At 45.6% G+C, this 27,164-nt stretch overlaps 1 protein-coding gene across 7 annotated transcripts in view; it reads left to right on the top strand.

Annotated features, from left to right (window-relative positions):
* AFDN (afadin, adherens junction formation factor) overlaps positions 1-27,164 on the top strand; it is a 1,370,646-nt gene that overhangs the window by 667,058 nt on the left and 676,424 nt on the right. For all 7 annotated transcript variants that reach the window (XM_075339717.1, XM_075339721.1, XM_075339720.1 and 4 more), the window contains exon 17: positions 2,896-2,990. In XM_075339717.1, coding sequence (XP_075195832.1) covers positions 2,896-2,990 — 95 coding nt within the window. The remainder of the gene's footprint in view (positions 1-2,895; positions 2,991-27,164) is intronic.

A 27,164-nucleotide genomic window follows, 5' to 3' on the forward strand; every position in this document is an offset into this window, starting at 1 on the left:
TGAGACATTATTATTATTATTACTAGTTATTATTATAGCGCCATTTATTCCATGGCGTTTTACATGTGAAAGTGGTATACATAATAGGGACAAGTACAATAATCATAAACAATACAAGGCACAGACTTGTCCAGGAGGAGAGAGGTCCCTGCCCATGAGGGCTCACAGTTTACAAGGAATGGGTCAAGATACAGTAGGTGAGAGTAGAGCTGGTCGTGCGGCGCTGTATCTGAGGGTTACGGCAGGTTGTAGGCTTAGCGGAAGAGGTGGGTCTTCAGGTTCCTTTTGAAGCTTGTCAAGGTAGGCAAGAGTCTAATATGTTGTTGCAGAGCATTCCCGAGTATGGGGGAGGCACACAAGAAATCTTGGATGCAATTGTGGGAAGATGAGAGGGGAGTAGAGAAGATCTTCTGAGGATCGAAGGTTACATGCAGGTAAGTACCGGGAGACTAAATCACAGATGTAGGGAGGAGACAGGTTGTGGATGGGTTTGTAGGTCATGGTTAGGGTTTTGAACTGGAGTCGTTAGGCAATGGGAAGCCAGTGAAGGGATTGGCAGAGAGAAGAGGTCGGGGAGTAGTGGGGGGGAGAGGTGGATTGTTCGGGCAGCATAGTTTAGGATAGATTGGAGGGGTGCAAGAGTGTTGGAAGGGAGGCCACAGAGCAGGAAGTTGCAGTAATCCAGGCGGGAGATAATGAGGGCATGCACTAGGGTTTTTGCAGCTTCTTGGGAAAGGAATGTACGGATCTGGGAAATATTTCTGATTTGGAGGCGGCAGGAGGTGAAGAGGGCTTGGATGTGTGACTTGAAAGAGAGATCAGAGTCTAGAGTTGGTCCCAGGCAGCGAGCACGTGGGACAGGGAAAAGTGAGCATTCATTGACATTGATGGATATGTCAGGTGGGGGGTTGAGTGAGGAGGAGGAAAGATGATGAATTTTGTTTTGTCCATGTTCAGTATTAGGAATCCAGTAGAGAAAAAGGATGAACTAGCAGACAGACATTGTGGGATTCTGGTTAGTAGGGAGGTGATGTTCGGTCCAGAGAGGTAGATCTGCGCATCATCAGCATAGAGGTGATACTGAAAGCTGTGAGACTCTATGAGCTGCCCCAGGCCGAAGGTGTAGATGGAGAACAACAGGGGTCCTAGAACTGAACACCGACAGATAAAGGGCGAGATGAGGAAGTGGTGTGAGAGTGGGAGACTCTGAAAGTTCGACCGGATAAGTATAATTAATAATAATAATTTTATTCATTTATATAGTGCTATTAATTCCACAGCGCTTTACATACATTGTGAGCCCCAATGGAGACAGTATTACCAATCTAGAGTCCCTATCTGTATGTCTTTGGAGTGTGGGAGGAAACCGGAGTACCCGGAGGAAACCCACGCAAACACGGGGAGAACATACAAACTCCTTGCAGATGGTGTCCTTGGTGGGACTTGAACCCAGGTCCCCAGCACTGCAAGACTGCAGTGCTAACCACTGAGCCACCGTGCCGCATAAGTATGAGGAGATCCAGGATAGGGCCAAGTCTGTGATGCCCAGAGATGAGCGAATTTGTAGTAGAAGGGAATAGTGTACTCTGTCAAAGGCAGAGGACAGGTCCAGGAGGAGGAGGAGAGAGTAGTGTCGCTTGGCTTTGGCGGTTAGTAGGTCATTAGTGACTTAAGTTAAAGCAGTTTCAGTGGAATGATGCAGTCGGAAGCCAGATTGTAAACAGTTAAAGAGGGAGCAGGAAGAAAGGTGTGAGGACAGTTCAAAATGGGCATGCTGTTCCAGTAGTTTTAAGGCATAGGGGAGAAGGGATATGGGGCGATAGTTAGACACAAAGGAAGGGTCAAGGGAGGGCTATTTGAGGATGGGTGTAATGGAGGCATGTTTAAAGCATGAAGGGAATACACCAGTTGTTAATGATAGGTTGAATAGATGGGTTAGGCTATGTGCCCACGCTGCGGATTTTGCGCGGATTTTGCCGCGGATTTACCGCGGATTTTCCGAAAATCTGCAGCAGCGGCACTTCCCAGCCATTTCTATGGCATTTTGGAAATGCTGTGTCCATGCTGCGGATTTTTCCGCGGCGGATTTGCCGCGGATTTTGATCCGGAAAAATCTGCAGCATGTCAATTGTTGCGGATTTTGGTGCAGATTTCGACTTTAGATTTGGGGGAAAAAAAAAAAATCCGCAACAAAATCCGCGGCAAAAAAAAAAGGCGGATTTGCCGCGAAAGTCGCGGATTTTCATGCAGAAAAATCCGCAGGTACATTCTACTGTGGACACATAGCCTTAGAGTTGGAATGAAGACTGTGGTGAGATTGGGGATGAGGTGGGATGGGAGTGGATCAAGCGGGCAGCTTGTGAGATGTGATCTCAAGAGTAGAGTGGAAAGATGGTCTTCTGTCATGACATATAATGTATTCATTTATTTTAATGTAATCTTGATGTCCGGAACACCCCAAACCACCTCTTTTGGCTAACTGCAGCAGTTGCTAAGATTGCAGGATTCCCGCAGAACAAGTAATGTGTTCTCCCACGCACCCATCATGTTTAACAGCTCACTGCATTGCTACTGACTGAGCACTTCAAAGCACAGTCATTTAAAACTGCATTGAACAGACTATAGCAGAAAGTAAGGAGCTGGAAGTCACATCACCAAATTTGATAGCTCAGGACAGAGCAGAATTTTTGTGGCAAGTAAATTATGATGTTACTTCATTTTTGATAGGCTTATTAATGCAATAATAATAATCATCTGTGTGCCCGGAACCCCTTTAAATCTGTATCACATGTTGCTACAAATTGACATTCATACGTTTTAGTTTTCAATTGTCAATGTGGCATGTAATTTCTTTTCGTAATTTGTTTTTAACTTGTTTCTTACCTTCTTTCCTAGATATTTGGTACACTGTTTGCAGTTGGAGCTGAGCAACTACATGCCTACATTTTTGGATGATCCAGAAGAAAACCACTCACAAGGAGCTAAGATAGGTTAGAAAAAAATATCAAAACAAGTACTTTTTTTTTTAAAACATGAACACATTTTTCTAGTCTATTCGAATTAACTGCACTGTCTGTACAACTCGCGTTGTCATCTTGAGGTGCTAGTGAATGGGAGTGAAGTCCCAACATATATGAGAGATTCACTGCACATTCTGTTTTCCAGCAACAGTGAGAAATTTACTAAAATAAATGGTTAGAAAAACTGTGGAAATAGAAAGCGCAATAGGGTCTTACCCGGTATATACCGAGAGAAGTGGAAGATTTGCACTCACCTCAAAGAGTTGTGCCAGTCACAACTCCTGTATAAGCATGTGGGATTAAGGTGAATTCAGCTGCAGCCCCCATGGTAGATAACAGAGTAATAATGGAGAAGGGGTTTTATGCCGCGCTATTCACCAGGCACAAGGACGAGAAGATATTCAATGTTCCTTTATTGTAGCTTGAGTCTACGCGTTTCAGGAGCTCTGCTCCCTTCATCAGGACATAAGGCACAAAAACAACATATCTGCTGCTGGTTCACAAAAGGCAGTATAAATACAAGACAAGGAAAAAAAAAAGCACATAAGAAATGCCCCCAAAATAAAAAAACTGGCGGGCTGCAATGACGCACATAGAGGAAAACATTAAAAACATCAAAAGAGAAAAGATTTCATGAAAAAGGATAGACGTTCTTATACAAACATGTTACAAATTGATAAAAACAGGATATTATGGGTTAAATTAAAAAGAAGTGTATAAAAAATATATATAAAAAATTAATTTAGGGGTTATCAGAATCTTATTTGTACTAGAACCAGTTATCCAATACGGTTAGTATGCATGGATAGGGGTGTGGAGAGCCCTAAATGTCCGTACCACCCGGGAATTGGACACTGGCCTGTGCCGCTTTTCAGCTGTCATAGGCTCTAAATACATGGGGAAAGAAAAAATATTGTATAAAATGTTTGTATGTTTATTAAACAATTCACTGAGAGTAGTTGCTTTTATATGGAAGTATCTAGTAAACAAAAGGGAAAGAAGTTATATTATAAGAGGAAGAAGTCGGGAGAACGTGATTCATTTCACATCGCAGTGTAGAAGCAGGTGGCAGAGTCCCCGTACTGAGCCAGTCTCCGTGCACTGCGGCTGAACTGGAGGTTAGTTGAGGTCAGATTCATTGATAAAAAACAGAGTTCACAGAGGTAGTAGAATTGTGAGCTCAGGGACGGGGAGGGTTATTTCTCATAAGTGAATTTAGTATAAAACAGACTGTCCGAACAAGTTTTAACTGGTCAGAATGGTAGCGCACATATAAGGAAATTAGCAGGCATTATTCAGGAATTTGGTGTTCACAGTTCTGAACTCCACACTAACATGTAAGTCCACAATATTTTGCAAAGAGGGAAAATCAGAACCGTCTTTCATATATATAGAGGGACACTGAAATATATATAATAAATATAAATTATACAACCTATATAACGTTATGCAGCAAGAAAAAGCAAAAAGGGAAAAAACAACCATGGGATCTATAAAGGAATGGACCGAGTTGGTATATAAAAATAGTTGACACATAAATAAATTTCATATATAGAGGGACACTGAAATATATATAATAAATATAAAATATACAACCTATATAACGTTATGCATAAAAAACAAAACAAAAGGGGAAAAAACAACCATGGGATTTATAAAGGAATGGACCGAATTGGTATATAAAAATATAAAAATAGTAGACACATAAATAAATTTATAATTTTAACGATAAAAAACATATTTCTATTAAAACCTCAATTATATAAATAGTGAATTTAAGGTGAAGTAGATTAAGAGCTTGTCAGCAGGTCACCGAATGAAACAAAAAAACCCTAAATGAGACCCGAAATATATAGAGCCAAGGCTCTTACTCAAAAACTAGGAAAAAAACCTACACGGTGGAATGAGTATTAAGGAGCCAGAAATTTATGACAATAAAATAGAAATCTTTATTACAATATTATTAAAAACAGAAATATAAAAGAAGAGGACACTGACAGAGGATCAAGGTTGTCAAAAAATGTAATAAATACAGATACAAAATGTATAGACAAAAGATATCAAAGCACACATAAAATAGTAGAATAAATATATCTCTGGGAGGAGAGAGTGGATGTTCAAAAAAACCGCACTAAAGTGCTGAAATACAGATAAATAAGCAGGATACTGCTGAACATGCAAATCTATACAAAATAGACCCTCTTTACAGAGATTAAATAAATAATAAGGGTCTATGCTGGTGTGAATTACCACAAGGATTATAACAGAAATCCTGGGAGAAAAAGTGTAAGATAGCTGGAAGAAACGAACAGGGCTTGGAAAAATTCCCATTCAAAGACAAGGATTAGGAGTAAAAGAGTTATTGTATAAAGATCCTGCTGCCAAGAAAAACTTCAAACCATACGTATACACTCACCAAATTGGCGAATTATGAGGCCAGCAGACCAATTATAAGGGATATTGTTTCCAAAAAGGAGAAGGCACCGAGAAAGCACCAAGTATGAAAGGTAACGGTGGGGGCGGAGCTGGACATGGCCGAGTGAGGAAGCTGCTTGTTAGAGCTCCTCTAAATATCCATCCAAAGGGCCGGCTTACTATATATATCATAGGCAAATCCACCAAGAAAAACAAGCCCAACACCTCAGGGCAACTTCCTGCATCTCAGGGCACAATCGGGGTGTACCTCACCCGTTCCCGGGAGCCTGGGACTGCCTCTCAGCCTGGGAGAGAACTACAGCCTGAAGGGGCCCCTGCACCGGTGTCCGCTGGGGCGATGGGCCCGAAGACCCAGAGAAGGGGTGAGGCGGCAGGGTCCCTACATGACAAGGATGGACCCTCCAAAGAACACCCGGGGACGGCGGGAATCAGTGGACCCCCTGCGGTGGAGGAAGCGGCAGCATCTGCGGCGCCATTCCAAGATGGCGGCCGCGCCATGGAGACGCCATCCAGCAGACCGGGAAGGGAAGATGGGCCGACCGCAGCAGGCGTCCTACCTGCCTCACGCCCCGCGACATCCCTGCTGGAGCCGGGTAATCCGGATGACTCACCGGCGGCCGGCATCAGGGGAGCGGAGAGTAATGCGGCGTGCGTGCATGAAGTGCACGTGTGCTCGGGCCCAGAAGACGCATCACCGTGGCAGGCCCGGGCACAGGAGAAGCAGGCGCTGCACAGGGAAGCCGCGCTGCAGGCACTGCTGCCCCTGTCTGCATACACTGGCCCGGCAGCCAGAGGAAAGGAGGGAGCAGCGATATGCCCAGAAGGACTGCTGGGAGAAAGGACCCAGGTACGGGGACCGCGGGAGGGCCTGGGGAGCGGGACTCCTACCAGAGAGGGAGGTAAAGTAACCAGCCAGGCGTATGCACCAGGGGTTAAAAGACCTGCAGGGGAAGTTGGAAATGCAGGGGAGCCACCTGAATCCTGGGTAGCTGCCAACGAATCCTGGGGGACACCTCAGAGGGAAGCAACCCCTCCCTCTCCTGATCGATGGTCCACTGGATCTTCCTGGGCTGAGAGCCCGACAGTCTCGGACAGAGAAAAGGGCATTTTGATTCCCAGGGATGGAGGGCCCAGGGCATTGGGAACACCCCCAATGCGCCATACATCCATGCCACTAATATGGGACGATATGAAAAACCCCCAAAGCACGCAAACGCAAACACTAATATACGGTCCAGCTATACAGGACTCTTTCTATACATACCCCAATACGTCTTGCGCTGCCACCTCGATGGGCGAGGACCGCCCGGCCTCCCTGGCAGACCTACGGTCACTGTTGCAAGCGATCCCCACCAAGAACGACATTGCAGCACTGGCTAATCAAGTGGTGGCGGAATGTAAACAAGAGTTTATCCAACTACGACAAGATCTTTCCTCACTTACTCACAGGGTCGACACCCTGACAGAGCAACAATCAAATTCTCAGACGTCTATTCAATCTATTCAAGAGACTGTAGAAAACCAATCCAAGCAACTATTTGCCCTTCAACAACATGTAGACGACTTAGAGAATAGAAACAGATGGAACAATTTACGTATCAGAGGTATCCCGGAATCTATTGCCGCTCCTGATATACCTACTGCACTCCGTTCTATCTTTAACAATCTGCTAAAGAGGCCACCAGGGGCTCCCGTCGAGCTCGATAGAGCCCATAGAGCCCTACGTCCCCCGGATCTAGATGACCCCCGCCCGAGGGATATCGTGTGCAGAGTGCATTTTTTCGCTGTAAAAGAGGCCATCCTACAAGCAGCTAGGGGGAAACAAAACTTGTCGTTTAATGGCTCTACCATACGCATAATGCCGGATCTCTCACGCCACACCCTGGCCCAACGTGCGACCCTTAAGCCCCTTCTTGATGCCTTGAAGGAGAGGGGTCTACCGTTTCGATGGGGATTTCCATTCTCCCTGTCGGTGCGGAAGGACTCCCGTTGGATGGTCTTGCGATCCCCAGAAGACCTCCCGGCTTTTACTAAGAACCTGAATCTACCTACAATTCCTATTGCAACCTGGCCGACTACCCTACTCCAGCAGTGGGTACCTAGGGGACGGCCGGCCTCTTCTGGACGGTCCACACCTCCTGTGTCCGGCAGGGGGCTGCCCCCGAGAGAAAGGCGGGGTCGGGGGATGGGCCGTCCCCGGTGACCGATATAGATGTGCTCAGTGGCGGAATGTATGCTGGCTTTAAGTTTATTCATCGCCCGTACTGCATGAATATTTGATATTGTTGCCGGTTCCTGTGGTTATCTTTAATGTTTTTCTTGCATGCACGGAGCTCGGCTTGGCTATGTCTGACATCCTTTTTCCCCAAATAGGTCGGGTTCCTCTGTCCTGCCTAGATCAGGCGGATATGTTCCCTAGGAACAATTGTTCGGATTTAGTTTACTGTGCAAGGTTTTTTTTGCCTGATGTCCTCCCTGTTTTCGTTACTCTTTTCCTCTTATCCCCACTTTATCCTACTTGCCTCCAGCTTTCCCTTCTTTCTATTCTCGGCGGCCGGGCTGATAGTGTTCGATACCCTCTCTTATATATCTCTAATGTACTACTCTTTTATAGATGGCGGACCTAACCATTGCTTCTTTCAATGCCAGGGGCCTCAATGTTCCGGAGAAAAGGACACAGATACTGTATCATCTTCATAAACGGAAGGTGAGAATAGCGTGCCTCCAGGAGACACACTTCAAACAAGGACATGCCCCTATTCTTAAAAATAAATATTACCAGACATGGGTATCCTCAGACAACCCAGACTCCCGTTCTAAAGGCGTGGCAATAGCCATCCATAAATCCCTCCCACATCAAATCTTAAAGTGCACGACAGATAGTCTTGGAAGATATATTATACTCTCACTGAGGGTGGGAACCCACATTTTCACAATAATTAATGCTTACGCCCCAAATCAAAAACAGGACAGCTTTGTTTCCCGTCTGATTGACGTCGCGATCCCCTTGCTACAGGGCACGGTGATTTTATGTGGCGACCTAAATGTCACCCTCGACCCCACATTAGATAATTCCAAAGGGAAATCTAGTATTGCATACACCACCATTAAACGGATCAAAAAAGCTCTACTGCGCATTCAATTGTTTGATACCTGGAGAATACAGCATCCCTCGGACAGAGACTATAGTTTTTATTCACACACTCAAGACTCTTATAGTCGTCTTGACTACATACTAATTCAACATAGCGCTCTCCCATGGATCCAACATACGGGAATGGATAATATATTGTGGTCAGACCACGCGCCGGTGTATTGCACAATAGAGATCCCCTCTCTTTCGGCTCCTAAAGGGTCGTGGCGGCTGAATGAGTCGTTGCTACTGGATGAGCTTTGTGTTACTGATATTCAGACCTCTATTACTAGGTTCATGGAGGACCACTCAGTAGATGACACAGCCCCCACATATAAGTGGGAAGCATTGAAATGTGTCCTACGAGGTATTTTTATTAAACACGGGTCCCGAATCAAGAAAGAAAAGGCCCAAAGCATAGTAAAAGCTCTCCAGAAGGTCTCTGAACTGGAGCTCATCCACAAGCGAGCCTTATCGGCCACAAATCTACAAGCCCTTTTACAAGCTAGGTTCCAGGTTAAAAAACTGCTTGATTCCTCATATCAGCGTCTAATACAGGTGGGAAGGGGGAGGTTTTACGAGTTTGGGGACAAACCCGGCAGATTGTTGGCCAATGCGCTGAGAGACGAAAGAGCTCATACCCTCATACCTTGCATCAAGAACCCACGCGACGAAATACTCTATGCCACCCCAGAAATCTCGAATACTTTCCACGACTATTATTCCAAGTTATATAATTTAACGGTCGAGCCCCCCAGGTCGAGTGATGAGGGCCCTTTAATGCCCTCACCTTTTGGACGTCTCGATAGCTCTATAATTGACAACTTGGAAAGTCCATTTATATTGGAGGACCTGCTGGCAGTGATTCGCGACACGCCTGGAAACAAGAGCCCTGGCCCCGACTGATTCCCCGCCAAATTTTATAAATCCTTTTCGGAACAATTAGCACCCCTAATGCTCCTTTCCTTTAACTCGATTTCGGACTCTGTCCCCTTCCCACCCCATTCCACCGCAGCACACATCTCATTACTCAGTAAGGCAGGAAAGGACCCCACGGTGTGTGGTAGTTTTAGACCAATATCACTTCTTAATGTAGATTTAAAAATTTATGCCAAGCTTTTGGCAAATAGACTTGGTCCTTTGCTTCCTGACCTGATCCATTTGGACCAGGTTGGGTTTGTTCCAGGTAGAGAGGCAAGGGACAACACCATAAAAACCTTGGATTTAATTCAACACGCACATACTAAACAACTGCCGATGATGTTGCTATCCTTGGACGCTGAGAAGGCTTTCGATAGAGTCTCCTGGCAGTCAATTGCACAGACCTTGGACCACATAGGTTTGGGACCGGTTTTCTCATCCAAAATTATGGCTTTATACCATGCCCCGACTGCTCACCTTAAGATTAATGGCACTCTGTCGAAACCCTTCTCCATTCGAAACGGGACCCGGCAGGGATGTCCCTTGTCACCTTTATTGTATGTCTTAGTCATGGAACACTTGTTGTCGGCCATCCGGGCCAACCCGGACATAAAGGGAATTAAAATCGCCAACCGGGAGCATAAATGTGCTGCTTTTGCTGATGATCTCCTTATTTATCTATGTAACCCCATCACCTCTCTCCCATCCTTAATGGTGGAGCTGAACCGCTTTAGCAAATGGTCCAATTTTAAAATCAATTTTGATAAATCAGAAGCCTTAAATATTTCTCTACCCCAAACAACTGTGAATGTTATAAAACCAAACTTTCCCTTTAGATGGCCACCCCACGGTAATATTGGGTACTTGGGCATCAAGATCCCATCTGACTTGTCCAAGCTCTTTCAATTAAACTACCAAAGTTTTCTGTCACGGCTCGAGGGTGATTTAGCCCGGTGGCACAGAGGCACTCTTTCATGGTTCGGCAGGATCAGCGCACTCAGGATGACGGCGCTGCCGAGATTGCTGTACTTGATACAGACAGTTCCGGTTTATGTTCCAGCATCCTATTGGGCCAAGATGCAGCGCATATTCAATCAATTTGTTTGGTCCGGAAGGCGTGCCCGTATAGGAAGTAGCGTCCTAACTAGGACCAAGAATGCGGGAGGGACAGGACTACCTGACTGTAGGCGGTACTACTTAGCAGCCGCTTATGCCAGGATCCTGGACCTTCTACATAATACTGGTTCTAAGCTTTGGGTCTGTATGGCACAGGATATGTGCCCCTTATCATTACCGACCCTGCCCTGGACCTGGCCGCTCCTCACCAGACATAAGATTGAGATGTCTTATAGTACTAAACAAACATTGAAAACGGTTCACTCTGTGACATCACGCAATCTCATGATTCAGCCTGGAGGGCCCCTTATGCCACTAACCGATAACCCGGAGTTTTTACCGGGAGCGTCATCTAATAATTTTCTGGGAAGCCCGAAACTGACTCCTTTAAGATTAAACCGGGTGGCTCCGGGCGGGTCTCTCATCCCACTCCTGGAGATAGTAGAGGGCCGGAATTTCAAAATGCGATTTAACTTTGAGTATGCTCAACTCAAGCATTTCCTAGCCTCTCAGGACACTACCAGGGCTCATTCTCCACCCCAAACTCCTTTTGAAAACCTTTGCACTGGGCCTTCCGACACGCGTCATGCAATATCAAGGGTGTATAAGCTTATGACTAGTGCAGCAGAGGGGTCGCTTCCTCGCTTTTGTAGAACTTGGGAGTTGGAACTCAACCAAACGATCCCCAGGAATCTATGGGAGCGTTGTTTCCGCTTGACCCACAGGTCGGTAGTTGCCACTAGGATGCAAGAAACCAGCTATAAAATACTTTCCAGGTGGTACAGGGTTCCGGCGTCTCTTCATGCGTGGTGCCCCGAAATACCGGACACGTGCTGGCGTTGCGGGGCCTCAGGAGGCACCATGTCTCACATCTGGTGGCACTGCCCGGGCCTGTCGGTCTTTTGGAACAAAGTACTGGTAGCCATAAAAGAGGTTACAGGGATCGTAGTACCCAGCCGCCCGGAGGCAGCTTTACTATATATCTTTAGCGTACCGGAAAAGGTTTTTAAAAAATCCATTTTGGGTCACCTTCTTCAGGCCGCCAAGACAGTGGTCCCACGGCGATGGAAAGACTCTACCCCCCCGACATTGGACGAGTGGGTAACAGAGGTGAATGTGATACATCGCATGGAGATGGTGATGGCCCAATCACGAGGGCAAACAGTGGAGACAGCCACTAAGTGGTTCCAGTGGGAGTCTTTCCTGTCCAGTGAGAATTTTCTTGAACTAATTTAATCTCCGGATTGGGGGCACCCTGGCCTTTTCTCTTTTAGATAGTACACACCATCCTCCCGACAAATTTTAGCTCAATAGACAAGGCATCAGCCCCGGTCGCCTCTCCCTACTTTCTATCTCTCCCCTCTTTCCTCTGAAATACCTCTCCTTCTTTGGATTCTATGACTATCACTCAACTTAATCTCTTCTTCTTGTTACATTATCATCTAAGGTTTTAAATGTTTACCCGGGTATTATTTCTACTATCCATAGAATATCACGAAGCCTGCGAAGGCATGGTATTGCATTGACTTGGGATTTCTGATCTGTATCATTTGGTACAGCATGGATGTATGATGTATGTTTTAATTTTGTAATTCCTTTGAAATTTAATAAAATCTTAAATTGGAAAAAAAAAGAAAAAAAGAAAGGTAACACCAAAAATGTCGAACCAGAGTGAAATCCAGCAATAGAAAGGACAACCAGGATAATACCTAGGAAAGTGCGTGTGCCAAGATGGAGAGACAACCAGGAAGCCAAAAAGAAGTACCCCTACGCGCGTAGGGGTACTTCTTTTTGGCTTCCTGGTTGTCTCTCCATCTTGGCACACGCACTTTCCTAGGTATTATCCTGGTTGTCCTTTCTATTGCTGGATTTCACTCTGGTTCGCCATTTTTGGTGTTACCTTTCATACTTGGTGCTTTCTCGGTGGCTTCTCCTTTTTGGAAACAATATCCCTTATAATTGGTCTGCTGGCCTCATAATTCGCCAATTTGGTGAGTGTATACGTATGGTTTAAGGTTTTTCTTGGCAGCAGGATCTTTATACAATAACTCTTTTACTCCTAATCCTTGTCTTTGAATGGGAATTTTTCCAAGCCCTGTTCGTTTCTTCCAGCTATCTTACACTTTTTCTCCCAGGATTTCTGTTATAATCCTTGTGGTAATTCACACCAGCATAGACCCTTTTTTATTATTTATTTATTTAATCTCTTTAAAGAGGGTCTATTTTGTAAAGATGTGTATGTTCAGCAGTATCCTGCTTATTTATCTGTATTTCAGCACTTTAGTGCGTTTTTTTTTGAACATCCACTCTCTCCTCCCAGAGATATATTTATTCTACTATTTTATGTGTGCTTTGATATCTTTTGTCTATACATTTTGTATCTGTGTTACATTTTTTGACAACCTTAATCCTCTGTCAGTGTCCTCTTCTTTTATATTTCTGTTTTTAATAATATTGTAATAAAGATTTCTATTTTATTGTCATAAATTTCTGGCTCCTTAATACTCATTCCACCGTGTAGGTTTTTTTCACCTAATGAAACAGGTCGGTGACCTCATTGAGACCTACTGGCTTCAAGGTGTTTAGCTTGTAGATCCAGTAGGTCTCTTTTCTGTTCAGGACTTCAAACCGATTGTGAATTTGAGGGGGAATATGGTCAATAGGGGTGACTTTTATTCTGCCATTTTTCCAGGTGCTAGTGAATGGGAGTGAAGTCCCAATATATATGAGAGATTCACTGCACATTCTGTTTTCCAGCAACAGTGAGAAATTTACTAAAATAAATGGCACATTAACCCCTTACTGACGAATGCCATGCTATGCACATTATAAATCGTCTTCCTGTCTTTTATGGGAGCTCGCATCTTTTCCTACTGATGAAGGCTAAATTATTCAGCCTTCATCTGCTTCTAAAGCGGGCTTTACACACAACGGCATCGCTAACGAGCTGTCGTTGGGGTCTTGGAATTCGTGACGCACATCCGGCCTCGTTTGTGACGTCGTTGCGTGTGAAACGCAGGAATGACTGTTAACGATCAAAATTACTCGCCTAATCGTTGATCGTTGACGCGTTGTTCTAATCCCAATTATCGTTGCTGTTGCAGGACGCAGGTTGTTCGTCGTTCCTGCAGCAGCACACATCGTTACGTATGACACTGCAGGAACGAGGAACAACACCTTACTTGCTGCCGCCGGCAATGAGGAAGGAAGGAGGTGGGCGGAATGTTCCGCCCGCTCATCTCTGCCCCTCTGCTTCTATTGGGCGGCCGCTTAGTGACGTCGCTGTGACGCCACATGAACCGCCCCCTTAGAAAGGAGGCGGTTCGCTGGCCACAGCGACGTCGCTAGGCAGGTAAGTACGTGTGACCGTTCCTAGCGATGTTTTGCACCATGGGCAGCGATTTGCTCGTGACGCACAACCGACGGGGGCGGGTGTTTTCACCAGCGACATCGCTAGCGATGTCGCTGTGTGTAAAGTGCCCTTTATAGCCGCGTCTAGAACGACACTGTCCGCACCTATTAACTTGTTAAATGCCGCTGTCAATCTCTGACAATGGCATTTAACTCACACTGGCAAAGGGGCACTCTGTTCTGGCCCCTCATCGGCGCGATCTGGGGACACCGATGTGTTGTCATGACAGCCAGGGATCAACTGATGTCCTCTATAGCTGTGATCACAGTACTCCTGTGAAAGACATAGGAGACAGTGATTTCTCCGATATACAGAACAAGTGATCAGACTATTGCAGGTTCAAGTCAGCTAAAGTACAAAGAAGAGAAAAGGTTTTAAAAAAATAAATAAAAAAATAAATTATATATATAATATATATATATATATATATATATATATACACAGTATATATACAGTATGTTCAAATCACCCCCCTTTTACCATTATAAAATTAAAGGGGTGGTTCACCCATTTTTTTTATTTTCTATAAGAGTGTAACTTAGTATTTTAGGTGTTTTCTTCATTGGCTTCTATTTGCAGTTCTGGCGCTATGCTGCACACTCAGTGCCGGTCACATGACTTCTTGGTGCTGTGGCCACTAGTATCCTCTGACGTCACGTCATGTTCCGGGCTCCCAGACTTAACGTTATGTCAGGGTTTTGCCAGCGCCATTGACACTGATTGACTGGGCTCTGGGCGGTGATTACTGCACGTCACAGCCCAGCATCGAGGGGAGGATCTGGAGGATGGCACAGTGTGGAGCCGTGAAGAGGGCTAAGCGTCCGGCAGATTGGTGAGGCATGGGGCACCAATGTGGAGTACAGGGGGTTTTCTTCAGCTGACCCCCCCCCCCCCCCCCCCCGGTCACGTAAGTATCTGATCTCACTATCCAGCTGCCCGCTCTGCTCAGCTGTCAGGAGAGCGTGTGGTATCGGACAGTGTGATCATATACTCCCACCAGCACTACAGGACGCAGCAAGAGACTGACAAGCTGGTGACATGCAGCACCGCATGTATCAGAACAGAGCATGTCACCAGTTTGCTCTGCTCTGTCACCTGTCGTGCTGCATGGGACCAAGTTATTGCACACTGTGACTTGTGCTGCATGGGACCAGCTTTCTCCACTTTGTCACCTGCAACAAGTCACAGAGTGGAGTGGTGACATGCAGCACAGCATGTAACAGAGCACCTCTCTTCCCCCCCACCTCTCTCTCCCCCCACCTCTCTTCCCCCACCTCTCTTCCCCCACCTCTCTTCCCCCACACCTCTCTCTTCCCCCACCTCTCTCTTCCCCCCACCTCTCTCTTCCCCCCACCTCTCTCTTCCCCCCACCTCTCTCTTCCCCCCACCTCTCTCTTCCCCCCACCTCTCTCTTCCCCCCACCTCTCTTCCCCCACCTCTTCCCCCACCTCTTCCCCCACCTCTCTTTCCCCCACCTCTTCCCCCCACCTCTCTCTTCCCCCCACCTCTCTTTCCCCCCACCTCTCTCTTTCCCCCACCTCTTCCCCCCACCTCTCTCTTTCCCCCACCTCTCTCTTTCCCCCCACCTCTCTCTTTCCCCCCACCTCTCTCTTTCCCCCCACCTCTCTTTCCCCCCACCTCTCTTTCCCCCCACCTCTCTCTTTCCCCCCACCTCTCTCTTTCCCCCCACCTCTCTCTTTCCCCCCACCTCTCTCTTTCCCCCCCACCTCTCTTTCCCCCCACCTCTCTTTCCCCCCACCTCTTTCCCCCCACCTCTCTTTCCCCCCACCTCTCTTTCCCCCCACCTCTCTCCCCCCACCTCTCTTTCCCCCCACCTCTTTCCCCCCACCTCTCTCTTTCCCCCCACCTCTCTCTTTCCCCCACCTCTATTTCCCCCCACCTCTCTTTCCCCCACCTCTTTTTCCCCCCCACCTCTCTCTTCCCCCCACCTCTATTTCCCCCCCACCTCTCTTCCCCCCCACCTCTCTTCCCCCCCACCTCTCTTACCCCCCACCTCTCCCCCCCCACCTCTCTTCCCCCCACCTCTCTTCCCCCCACCTCTCTTCCCCCCACCTCCCTTCCCCCCACCTCTCTTCCCCCCACCTCTCTTCCCCCCCACCTCTCTTCCCCCCCCACCTCTCTTCCCCCCCACCTCTCTTCCCCCCCACCTCTCTTCCCCCCCACCTCTCTTCCCCCCCACCTCTCTTCCCCCCCACCTCTCTCTTCCCCCCCACCTCTCTCTTCCCCCCCACCTCTCTCTTCCCCCCCACCTCTCTCTTCCCCCCCACCTCTCTTCCCCCCCACCTCTCTTCCCCCCCACCTCTCTTCCCCCCCACCTCTCTTCCCCCCCACCTCTCTTCCCCCTCTCTATCCCCCACTCTCTCTTTTCCCCTCCTCTCTCTTACCCTCTCTCTCTCCCCCTCCTCCCTTATCCCCCCTCTCTCTCCCTCCTCCCCCCCTCTCTCTTCCCACCCTCTTCCCTCTCTCTTCCCTCTCTCTTCCCTCTCTCTTCCCTCTCTCTTCCCTCTCTCTTCCCTCTCTCTCTTCCTTCTCTCTCTTCCTTCTCTCTCTTCCCCCTCTCTCTCTTCCCCCTCTCTCTCTTTCCTCTCTCTCTCTTTCCTCTCTCTCTCTTTCCTCTCTCTCTCTTCCCTCTCTCTCTCTTCCCTCTCTCTTCTTCCCTCTCTCTCTTCCCTCTCTCCCTCTCTCTCTCTACCGTCTCTCTCTCTTCCCTTTCTCGCTCGGCATGGTCAGTACAAAAATCTCTATCGTGGAGGGGTGAGTAGGAATAATAAGATGAAGTCCCTAATGTGTCTATGTAATTATTTCTAATAAAGTATTTTTTCTCTGTGTGGTGTCTTTTTTTTAACCCTTTATTGGAGATTCTTAATAGCAAACTTGGCCTGACATTAAGAATCTCTGGCTTTATACCAGCTGGTAAAACAAAACTGGTATTAACCCCTTAGTACTCGGTGTGCCACCTGGGCCACTGGAAGAGTTGGATACAGTGCCAGAAGATGGCGCTTCAATGAAAGCGCCATTTTCTAGGGCATCTGTGGACTGCAATTCACAGTGTGGGGGGGGGGTAGAAAGCTTGGGCCACTCTGCGCTGCAGATTCCAATCCCTGCCTACTTGTACCTGGCTGGACACAAAATATGGGTGAAGCCCACGTCATTTTTTTTTTTTTTAATTATTTCATGAAATAATTAAAAAAAAAAAAAAGGGTTTCCCTATATTTTTGGTTCTTAGCCGTGTACAAATAAATGGCTGGGGGTTGGAGGCAGCCCGTACCTGCCTGCTGTACCTGGATAGCATACAAAATTATGGCATACATAATTTTTTTTTTTTTTTTTTTTTTTTTTAGTTTTTAGGCAAAAAACTTTAAAAAAAAAAAAAAAAGATTTCCCCTGGATTTTCCACTGGTAACACCAAGCAGTGGGGGTTAGCAGCCAGTAGCTTCTTGGGTTACCCTTAGCAATAGAAAATGCAGCGGGAGCGCACGCATTTATTTTTTTTTTTTACCCCTAACCCTAGGGTTAGGGTTATGTGTTTGGGTTATTTGTGTTTTTTTATTTTTTTTTATGAATATAAAAAAAAAAATTTGACATGGGCTTTGCCCATCGAGCGCCAGAGCATTTTGCTGCTCACTTATCCCTACTTCTGACCACACAGCCAGCAGAACAAGTAATCCGATAACTCCAGTGTCGGCCGATTACTTGTTCTGTGTCCCCCTGTCTCTCTGAATCCATCACAGCATGTGCGGGCTGTGAGAAAAGAGGGTTCAGCTGACTCTAGTGCCGGCCGATAAATTCTGTATCCTGCTGCAGAAGGATCCGGTAAAATAACAATTGCGGTTGCATGTGCTGCACATTTAATTATGTCATATGCGGTTTGCTTTTTTTTGCTTACAGGGAAAAAAACGCTGATGTGAAAGTAGCCTGCAAAATGCATGCTACACGGATGATACGGACGACACACAGCGACTAGGCAAGAGTGAAAAAGCAATCTCATGATCCCATCATTTTTTTTCCCCAATTATTTATTTTTTTCACATGTTGCGTTAGCTAAGACTGCTTTCCTACATCAGTTTTTTGCCATCAGGCACAATCCGGTGAAAAATGGATAAAGGCGGATCCGTTTTTTTACGCATTGAATTGTATTAGCGCCGGATTGTGCTTTATGCCCCTGCATTGCATCTGTTGTGCACGAAATCCAGCGAAATCTATGTGTCCAGCTGCCGGAAAGGACGCAGCATGCAACGTTTTTTGGCAGCGGCGCCGTTCGGCGTCATGTACAATATAAGCCTATGGACGCCGGATCCGTCGTAAAGCGGCATACAACGCATTACAGCAACTGATTCCGTTTTTTTCTACTGAGCGCTCAGTAGCACAACAGATCTGTCCAAAAACTGAAGGAACTGATGGAAAAAACTGATGCAACTGATCCATTTTTTCGCCTGACCCGTTGGATTAGTTTTTAGATTGGATTGTGCCTGATGCCAAAAAACTGATGTGTGAAAGCAGCCACACACACACTATGAACTATATGAGAACAAGCAGAAGATAAGATGCTTTCTTCCCCTGGTTGTGCAGAGCTGGGAGCTGTCTCTGTGTGATTTCTCTCAGTACTTCCACACAGGGAAGAGGCAGGGGAGACTTGGAGTGGAGAGCTGAGTGGGTGTGTTAGATACAGTCCTTGAGCTGCAAAGAATTATGGCAGTTGTAGGAACTGAACCCAGGAAGTCAGAAGAGAGATTAACCCCATCAGAGCTGGAGCCAGAAGTGAGGATGTGCTGCTAGAGCACATTAAAAGGTAATATTGCTGAAATAACATAATAGATGTGTGGAGAGGCACATATTAGCAAGGTTTATGAGAAAAAAAAAAAACTGTTTTGGTAACTGGACAACTTTTTTAATGAATAAAAAATACACATTTGGTATCGCTTTCATAAACGTCTGATCTATCACAATATTAAATAAATTAATCAAATTGGTAGACGGCATGACAATAAAAAAAATCATACTCTAGAATGGCAGTTTTTGAGCCACTTTAACAGAAAAAGTGTAACAACTGCCAATAAAAACAAAGGATATACTCCCAAAATAACATCAATATAAAGATCAGCTCAAGGTGCAAAAAAAAAATCCCTCACACAGCTCCATATTAGTGATGAGCGAGCACTACAATGCTTGGGTGGTCAGTACTCGAATTCAGCAAATCTGGCTGCTCAGGTATTTGTCCCGAGTAATAAGTATAATGCGGGCGTCACACGGTACGATATATCGGGCGATATGTCGGTGGGGTCACGTCGTAAGTGACGCACATCCGGCATCGTTTGATATATCGTAGCGTGTGACAGCTACGAGCGACGGTGAACGAGCAAATATACTCACCTTATCGTTGCTCATTGACACGTCGCTCATTTTCAAAAAGTCGTTTCTTCTTCTCTGCGCCGGTTGTTCATCATTCCCGGGGCAGCTCTCTTCTCTCCGTGTGACACCCCGGGAATGATGAACACAGCTTACCTGCGTCCCGTCGGCAATGCGGAATGAAGGAGGTGGGCGGGATGCTTACGTCCCACTCATCTCCGCCCCTCCTCTGCTATTGGCCGGCCACTGTGTGACAACGCTGTGACGCCGAACGTCCCTCCCCCTTCAGGAAGAGGCTGTTTGCCGCCCAAAACGAGGTCGTCCGGGAGGTAAGTGCGTGTGACAGAAGGCTAACGACTTTATGCACCACAGGCAACTAATTGCCCGTGACGCACAAATGACTAGGGCGGGTTCGATCGCTCGTGCGATCGCACGATAAATCGTCCCATGTGACGCCCGCATTAGGGAAATCAATGGGAAACTTGAGCATTTTTCCTGCAGACACTCCCAGGATGGCTGGGAGGGGCAGTAAAATTGCTGAAATGCATGGAAAAGGTGCTCAAATGGAATGGGAAAAGCATGTAGAAGATGCCTGGACCCATCCAGGCATCCCAGGTCGCTGCTGGGAATAGTGTTTTCAGAGTAACACGCCACTATTACGGATGACAATAAAATATATCAAACCGAAGTTTAAATTGAATTTACAAGAAAAATTGTTAGGAAATCTCTTTTCCTGTGTAATGACTCAATATAAAGAAAAATATAAAAAGAGAGAAAACTGCCTCCTCCACCCCTTATTATATGTTCACACATAGCGTTATTGCCTTGATTTTGTGCTCTCATTGCTCTCAATGGTTTAAAAAGTTGCAAAAACACTGGGAGATTTGACATGCTCCTTTTTCAAAAAATGCAACAGTTTAGATTACAGTCAGGAAAAAAAAGGATTTGTGTGCATATCTGAAAAGTGCAAGGCCTATCAAAAATTGAAAGGAGGGGGCGTGGCCTGGACCTCATGTAGAGAGGACGCAGCATGGGTGAGCTCCTGCCTGGATCCTGAATCATCCTGCACACCGGCCTTGCTGACAGGCACTACCGACCCTGGAGGGCTGCAATACTACTTATAACACCCGGGGAAGCGAGCACCGCCAGGATATGCCGACCCGCAGCAGCAATAAAAGGGACAGAGACGCGCAGGAAGCGCGCCTCTGAAGAATCCAATATGGCGCCGTCGGCGTCCACACCATCCCGAGCTGGAGCAGTGGGAGTAGCAGGCAGGCTGGAGCGGTTTGCCAGAGTGGCCCCTGGCACAGAGCCTACCTACAACGAGGCACCTGATGGCAGCGCTGAACGGGCCCTGGAGCAGGGAGAAAACATACCCGACGGCGAGACTGTGAGTACCCTGGGCCCTGCATGTTCAGCAGCACAAGATATGCAGACACAGAGGCATGCGCTGGCAGAGGGAGGAGGGGGAGATGTGGAGCAAACAACACCTGTTTTCACTGAGGCCATACTGAGAGACATTCTGGCAGCAATTAACTCTTGCAATACCACATTGGCCACTCTAAGCAGCCAGATGGGAACTGTCACCTCAGATATGGCCTGTATTAAACGTGAGCTGCAAGGGGTGACTGTCAGAATGGGGGAGCTGGAGGAACGAGTGAGTACAACAGAGGATAAATTACCACCAATGTCACGAGAGCTGGGAAAGGCCACGCAAAATATTTCCACACTGCTAAACAAGGTGGATGATTTAGAGAACCGCTCCCGCAGAAGTAATTTGAGACTGGTGGGGGTCCTAGAGAGGATGGAGGGCAATGACCCATTGAATTTCTTTGAAAAATGGCTTAAAGACACCATGGGAAAAGACATACTATCCTCTTTCTTCACCATTGAAAGCGATAATAAACTGTGGAGGAAAGAGGCGCAATAGGGTCTTACCCAAATAACAATGGGAGAAAATGGAGGGAGATACTACTCACCTATAGGGGTTGTGAAAGTCACAACTCCTATAACAGCATGTATGTAGAAGGTCCAGAGTCACAGCAGCGGTCCCTCGGTTTTGGCAGATAACAGAGAGTAATAGGATGAGGGTTTCCAGGCCGCGCCAATGACGATCACATTAAACTGCTAGATTAATGTTGCTTTTTATTCCAATTACAGGTCTACGCGTTTCGGAAGGCACCCCTTCCTTCTTCAGGACCAGATGGCAAGAAAACATCAAATCTGCTGTACAGAAACTCCTTACAGCACTATATACCCCACTGATGACGTCATGATCCACCCCCTTTTTAGAAAAAAATCGGCGGGAATCAATACATTTAAAAATACAATGACGTAGTAAATTAAATTTATACAATTTCATGAATAAATCACTTAAAACCATTTCCTCCCTTTTTAGGAACAGCGGTGGCCGATTCATAAATAAAAATTTATTAAAAATATGAAAAAAGCAATGTGCGTGTGAGGACTCTTTTTTTTATTTTATTCCTGTCATATAAATGTATGTCAGTAAAAATCTATTTATATGTATAAGGTGAACATCTGTGAGATACCACAACAATGCCTAGAACACCACATCGTTATATGATGCCCAGGACAAGGTTGCTGAAATGTAACCCCTAGCTATAAACGGAGCCACGGAGGAACTATTATTGGTAGTGAAAAAAAGAAACCGCTAAAAAAATTGTGGCTACTTGTGATGTAATACACGAGATACCAGAGAAAAGAAAAAAGGAAAAAAATGAGATAAAGGGAGGAATTAGAAAAGCCTCTTATAGTGAGAAGAAACCTCAATCAAAAAAAAGGGAAATATCTCAATTAAGATTTAAACAACACATATGTAAACCCTGTGTAATATCTCCTAATGTGAATCGAAATCAGGACATTACAGCCCAGTTTGATATATAGGTATTATGACTAGATGACTCTAAGGGTGCATTTAGGTGCAGAAAACAGACAGACATCTCCATAGTGTGAGGGTATTAACTTAGGTCAAGAGCGTGGGAAAAAACACTACCGCGCACGCTCCAACTTTAGATATGTAGCGAGTGTAACAAGAACCAATTGAAGGGGTGAGAAGAGTTCAGAAGCGTGGGAAAAAGACAAGTGCGCATGTCTATAGTCTGTATATCATAAAAAATATATAAATTAGTGTTATATTGTGTATAAAAAACATTAAATTATGTGTAAGAAAGTAGGGCATGGAATAAAGGTTATATTATGAGATAAAAAATCGCGTGTTTCATTTATATATAAAAAAAATTATTTTAGTTTTTTATTAAAATATGTAAAAAAAGGGGGCATAAATAGGGATAAATTTGTTAAATTAAAATTCGCGTATTTAAGACCTGATCAATTAATATATATATATACATTATCAAATAAAACTATATAAAACACCTAAAATATAAATCTCATAATTTCCTTTTTTCTTTTCTCTGGTATCTCGTGTATTACATCACAAGTAGCCACAATTTTTTTAGCGGTTTCTTTTTTTCACTACCAATAATAGTTCCTCCGTGGCTCCGTTTATAGCTAGGGGTTACATTTCAGCAACCTTGTCCTGGGCATCATATAACGATGTGGTGTTCTAGGCATTGTTGTGGTATCTCACAGATGTTCACCTTATACATATAAATAGATTTTTACTGACATACATTTATATGACAGGAATAAAATAAAAAAAGAGTCCTCACACGCACATTGCTTTTTTCATATTTTTAATAAATTTTTATTTATGAATCGGCCACCGCTGTTCCTAAAAAGGGAGGAAATGGTTTTAAGTGATTTATTCATGAAATTGTATAAATTTAATTTACTACGTCATTGTATTTTTAAATGTATTGATTCCCGCCGATTTTTTCTAAAAAGGGGGTGGATCATGACGTCATCAGTGGGGTATATAGTGCTGTAAGGAGTTTCTGTACAGCAGATTTGATGTTTTCTTGCCATCTGGTCCTGAAGAAGGAAGGGGTGCCTTCCGAAACGCGTAGACCTGTAATTGGAATAAAAAGCAACATTAATCTAGCAGTTTAATGTGATCGTCATTGGCGCGGCCTGGAAACCCTCATCCTATTACTCTCTGTTATTCACCATTGAAAGGGCGCACAGGGTCCCTGCGCGTGCCCCAAAGCCGGGAGCACCCCCACGTCCTATTCTGATTAAACTACTGCACTATAAAGATAGGGACACTATCCTGCGCAGAGCCAGAGATATCAAAGAACTTGCAATTGATGGGAGGAAGATATCAATATTTCCTGATTTCTCCATGGAAGTGCAACGTAAAAGAGCGCAATTTATTGAGATCAAAAAACGCCTGCGCAACCTATAAGTGCCATATTCCATGATGTACCCTGCTAAACTGCGGATTGCTGTGAATGGAGAGACTCATTTTTTTGATACGGCTGGGGCGGCACTGTCTTGGCTGGATATCAATGAGAGGTCCCTGAGGAGGAAGAATACTTGAGATTTTCCTTTCTGCTGCCAGGCGCTGTTTTTGTTTGGGACGCTATGCTGGTGAGCTCATTACAGTTAAATTCATCTAGGATCCAGGATGGGAGACGGCCGGTTCATTGTGGACACACGCTGCACTAGCGAGTTGTGGACCCCCCTCCTTGCATGGGCTTGGGGCGTGTTTTTAGCCCTGATTCTCTCTATTTGGGAGAAATGTGTAAGATACACTTCATTTTGAGGGCAGGGGCACCGCGCACTGGTGTGCGGAGCCTTATCTCTCTCCTTGTTTTTCTTGTTTAATGTTGTATGATGCAATCTGTTTGGGAAGCGTGGTGTGCCTCAGTCGTGTCGCTCAACCTAATGTTTTTGAGAATCGGTGGAGAACGCCTCTCTCCTCCAGGTATGAAGTATCCGTCCGGATCATATCTTAATCTACGCTTATGGCGACATCTTTAAATATTGTAGCGTGGAATGTTAGAGGGCTCGGAGATGCGAACAAAAGATGTGCTATATTTACTCACCTACAGAAACTTTTACCGGCTATTTTATGTCTCTCCGAGACCCATATGGTCAGGGATAATGTTCATTGGCTGAGGAAGGGATGGGATCGCACATGAATATCATTCCACATACTCGACCCATGCACGCGGTGTGAGTGTGTTGGTGCACCAATCCATCCCGTTCTCATGTACCAAATCAGTGATTGACCCGGGGGGCAGATTTGTATGTTTGCTTTGCACGCTGTATGGTATACAATTTATTCTGGTTGCGATATATATCCCTCCACCATATTCAGTTGAACCGGTAAAAAGGATATTGTCTATTTTAGATTCCCTTCCATCTGTGCCGACGCTTTTGATAGGGATGTAAGTAATTATTAAAATCCCCTATCTAGATAAATTACACTCGGGAAACATATCGGAGAACGCCACCCCGACTTCATTTGTTATAATGCTAACAGAGCTGGGTTTTGTAGATCTTTGGCGTGCCCAACACCCCACAACCAAACAATTCTCCTGTTACTCTAGCTCCCACCACACCATGTCACGGATAGACCTGGCTATTTGAAACGCACTTATGGCCTCATATACACAAAAGGTGGCATACCTACCTAGAAGTGTATCTGATCACTCACCATTACATGTTACGCTTGCATGGGGAAACCCCCTCACTTTGCCCAGGCCTATCTGGAAATTTAATCCCTTCTGGATCCAGCTTATTGGGGGATCTTTATATGATAACATTCTAGAATACTTTCATCTTAATGAGTGCTCTGCACCGCCACACATAGTTTGGGACTCTATGAAAGCTGTGGTAAGGGGCATATATATTAGAGAAATATGCATACGCAAAAATAAAACCAAATGTTACACCCAGAGTCTGATTCAGGAGGTATCTGATGCGGAGGCTGTGGTGGTGCTCAACCCGACAGTAGAAACTAAAAACACTCTACAGAAGGCACAGATGTCACTCAAAGAAAATCTCATGTCGGTGGCAGAAAATAAACGCTATTTCCTTAAACAAAATTATTTTATGGCGGGGGAGGGCGTGGGGCACCTACTGGCCATAGTCATTAGAGCACAGGAAGGCTCTTCTTATATAAATAGGTTAAAGACGGAATCAGGTGACTTTGTAACAGAAAGCGAGGATATAATAAGAGAAATAAAGAGGTATTATATGCGGCTATACACATCAGACTGTGACCTCACGGAGACTGAGATTGGGCAGTATTTGGATGCTCTCTCTCTTCCTACACTGAGTGATGTAAACAGGGAATTGCTGGACCGGGACATCTTGTTGGAAGAACTGGAGGAAGCGCTTGGCCAGACACAAAATGAAAAAGATCCGGGAACGGATGGCCTGCCTGGAGAGTTTTATAAAGCGTATGCACCCTTACTGCTACCCAAACTACTTAAGGTATTTGAAGAGTCTGAAAGGCAGAGGGTCCTCCCACTCTCTATGAGGGAAGCCTTAATAGTTTTTATATTAAAACCCGGAAAAGATCCGGAGATCCCGGATTCGTATCGCCCAATCTCTCTCCTACAAACAGACATTAAATTGCTGGCCAAGGTGCTCGCCAATAGGATGTCCCGAGTCATCTCATCTATAGTGCAGAGTGATCAGACAGGATTCATTCCATGCAGAGCCACATCTATGAATCTCAGGAAATTATATTTGGGAATTCAACATAGTTCTGAGGTACCGGGGGAAAGGGCAATTTTGTCTTTAGACGCCGCTAAGGCGTTCGATAGCCTTGAATGGGAATATATGTGGGCTGTACTTCGGAAAATGGGCTTTGGACATAGATTCATAAATTGGGTAAAACTGCTATATGACTCACCGGTGGCAAAGGTTAGGGTTAATGGCAGGGTCTCCGAGTATTTTCCTCTTGGAAGAGGTACTAGACAGGGGTGCCCGCTTTCACCCTTGCTATTCGCGACTGCAGTGTAGCCGTTGGCAGTGGCAATACGGAAATCCAGGGAGGTAGAGGGATTTCGGTGTGGAGCCGTGGAACAAAAGATATCATTATACGCAGACGATCTACTCTTATATTTAGATAGGGTACGTTCCTCGATTTTGCCGGCAATGAATATCATTCGGGAATTTGGACAGAGGTCTGGTCTACGAATCAACTGGTCCAAGTCGGCTTTAATGCCGTTGGACCCCCTTCCGGGGGACTTTTCGGACTTACAGATTCCAGTTCCTGTGGTCCGGGAGTTTAAATATCTGGGAGTAATTGTCAGCCCAATCCCGAAGGATTTCCAGGCCCTAAATCTGGAACCCCTGTTACAGCGATTCAGAGCAAAAGTGCATACCTGGTGCCGTTTGCCGCTATCAAATATCGGCAGATCCAATTTAATTAAAATGGTAATGATGCCACAATTACTATATCTTATACATAATTCTCCAGTGTGGATATGTAGGGAATTTTTTGTAAAAATTAATACAATATTTCGGGAACTTATTTGGAAGAAAAAGCAAGCTAGGATTCGACTGGAAGTGCTACAGCGGGGAAAGGAGGAGGGAGGACTGGCGGTACCAAACCCATATATATACTATATAGCCTCCCAGATGCAACATCTGAGGGGTTGGGGCAAAGAAGGAGGGTATGATACCAGTGGTGATATAGTGAGAGAGGGATCAGTATGGAAGTACCCAGGTTGCCGGTTGGATGTGGGACAAAGACAGATAAATGGGGCACGATATCCCACACTGGCTATGATATTCCGGGTGTGGGACAGGGGTAAGCCTCTTTTGGGGATAAGCGGACCTACAGAGCTCTGGCCACTGTGGCAGAACCCCGACT

This window comes from Anomaloglossus baeobatrachus, chromosome 3 (genome assembly GCF_048569485.1).
Source record: "Anomaloglossus baeobatrachus isolate aAnoBae1 chromosome 3, aAnoBae1.hap1, whole genome shotgun sequence".
In the NCBI taxonomy this organism is placed as follows: Eukaryota; Metazoa; Chordata; class Amphibia; order Anura; family Aromobatidae; genus Anomaloglossus; species Anomaloglossus baeobatrachus.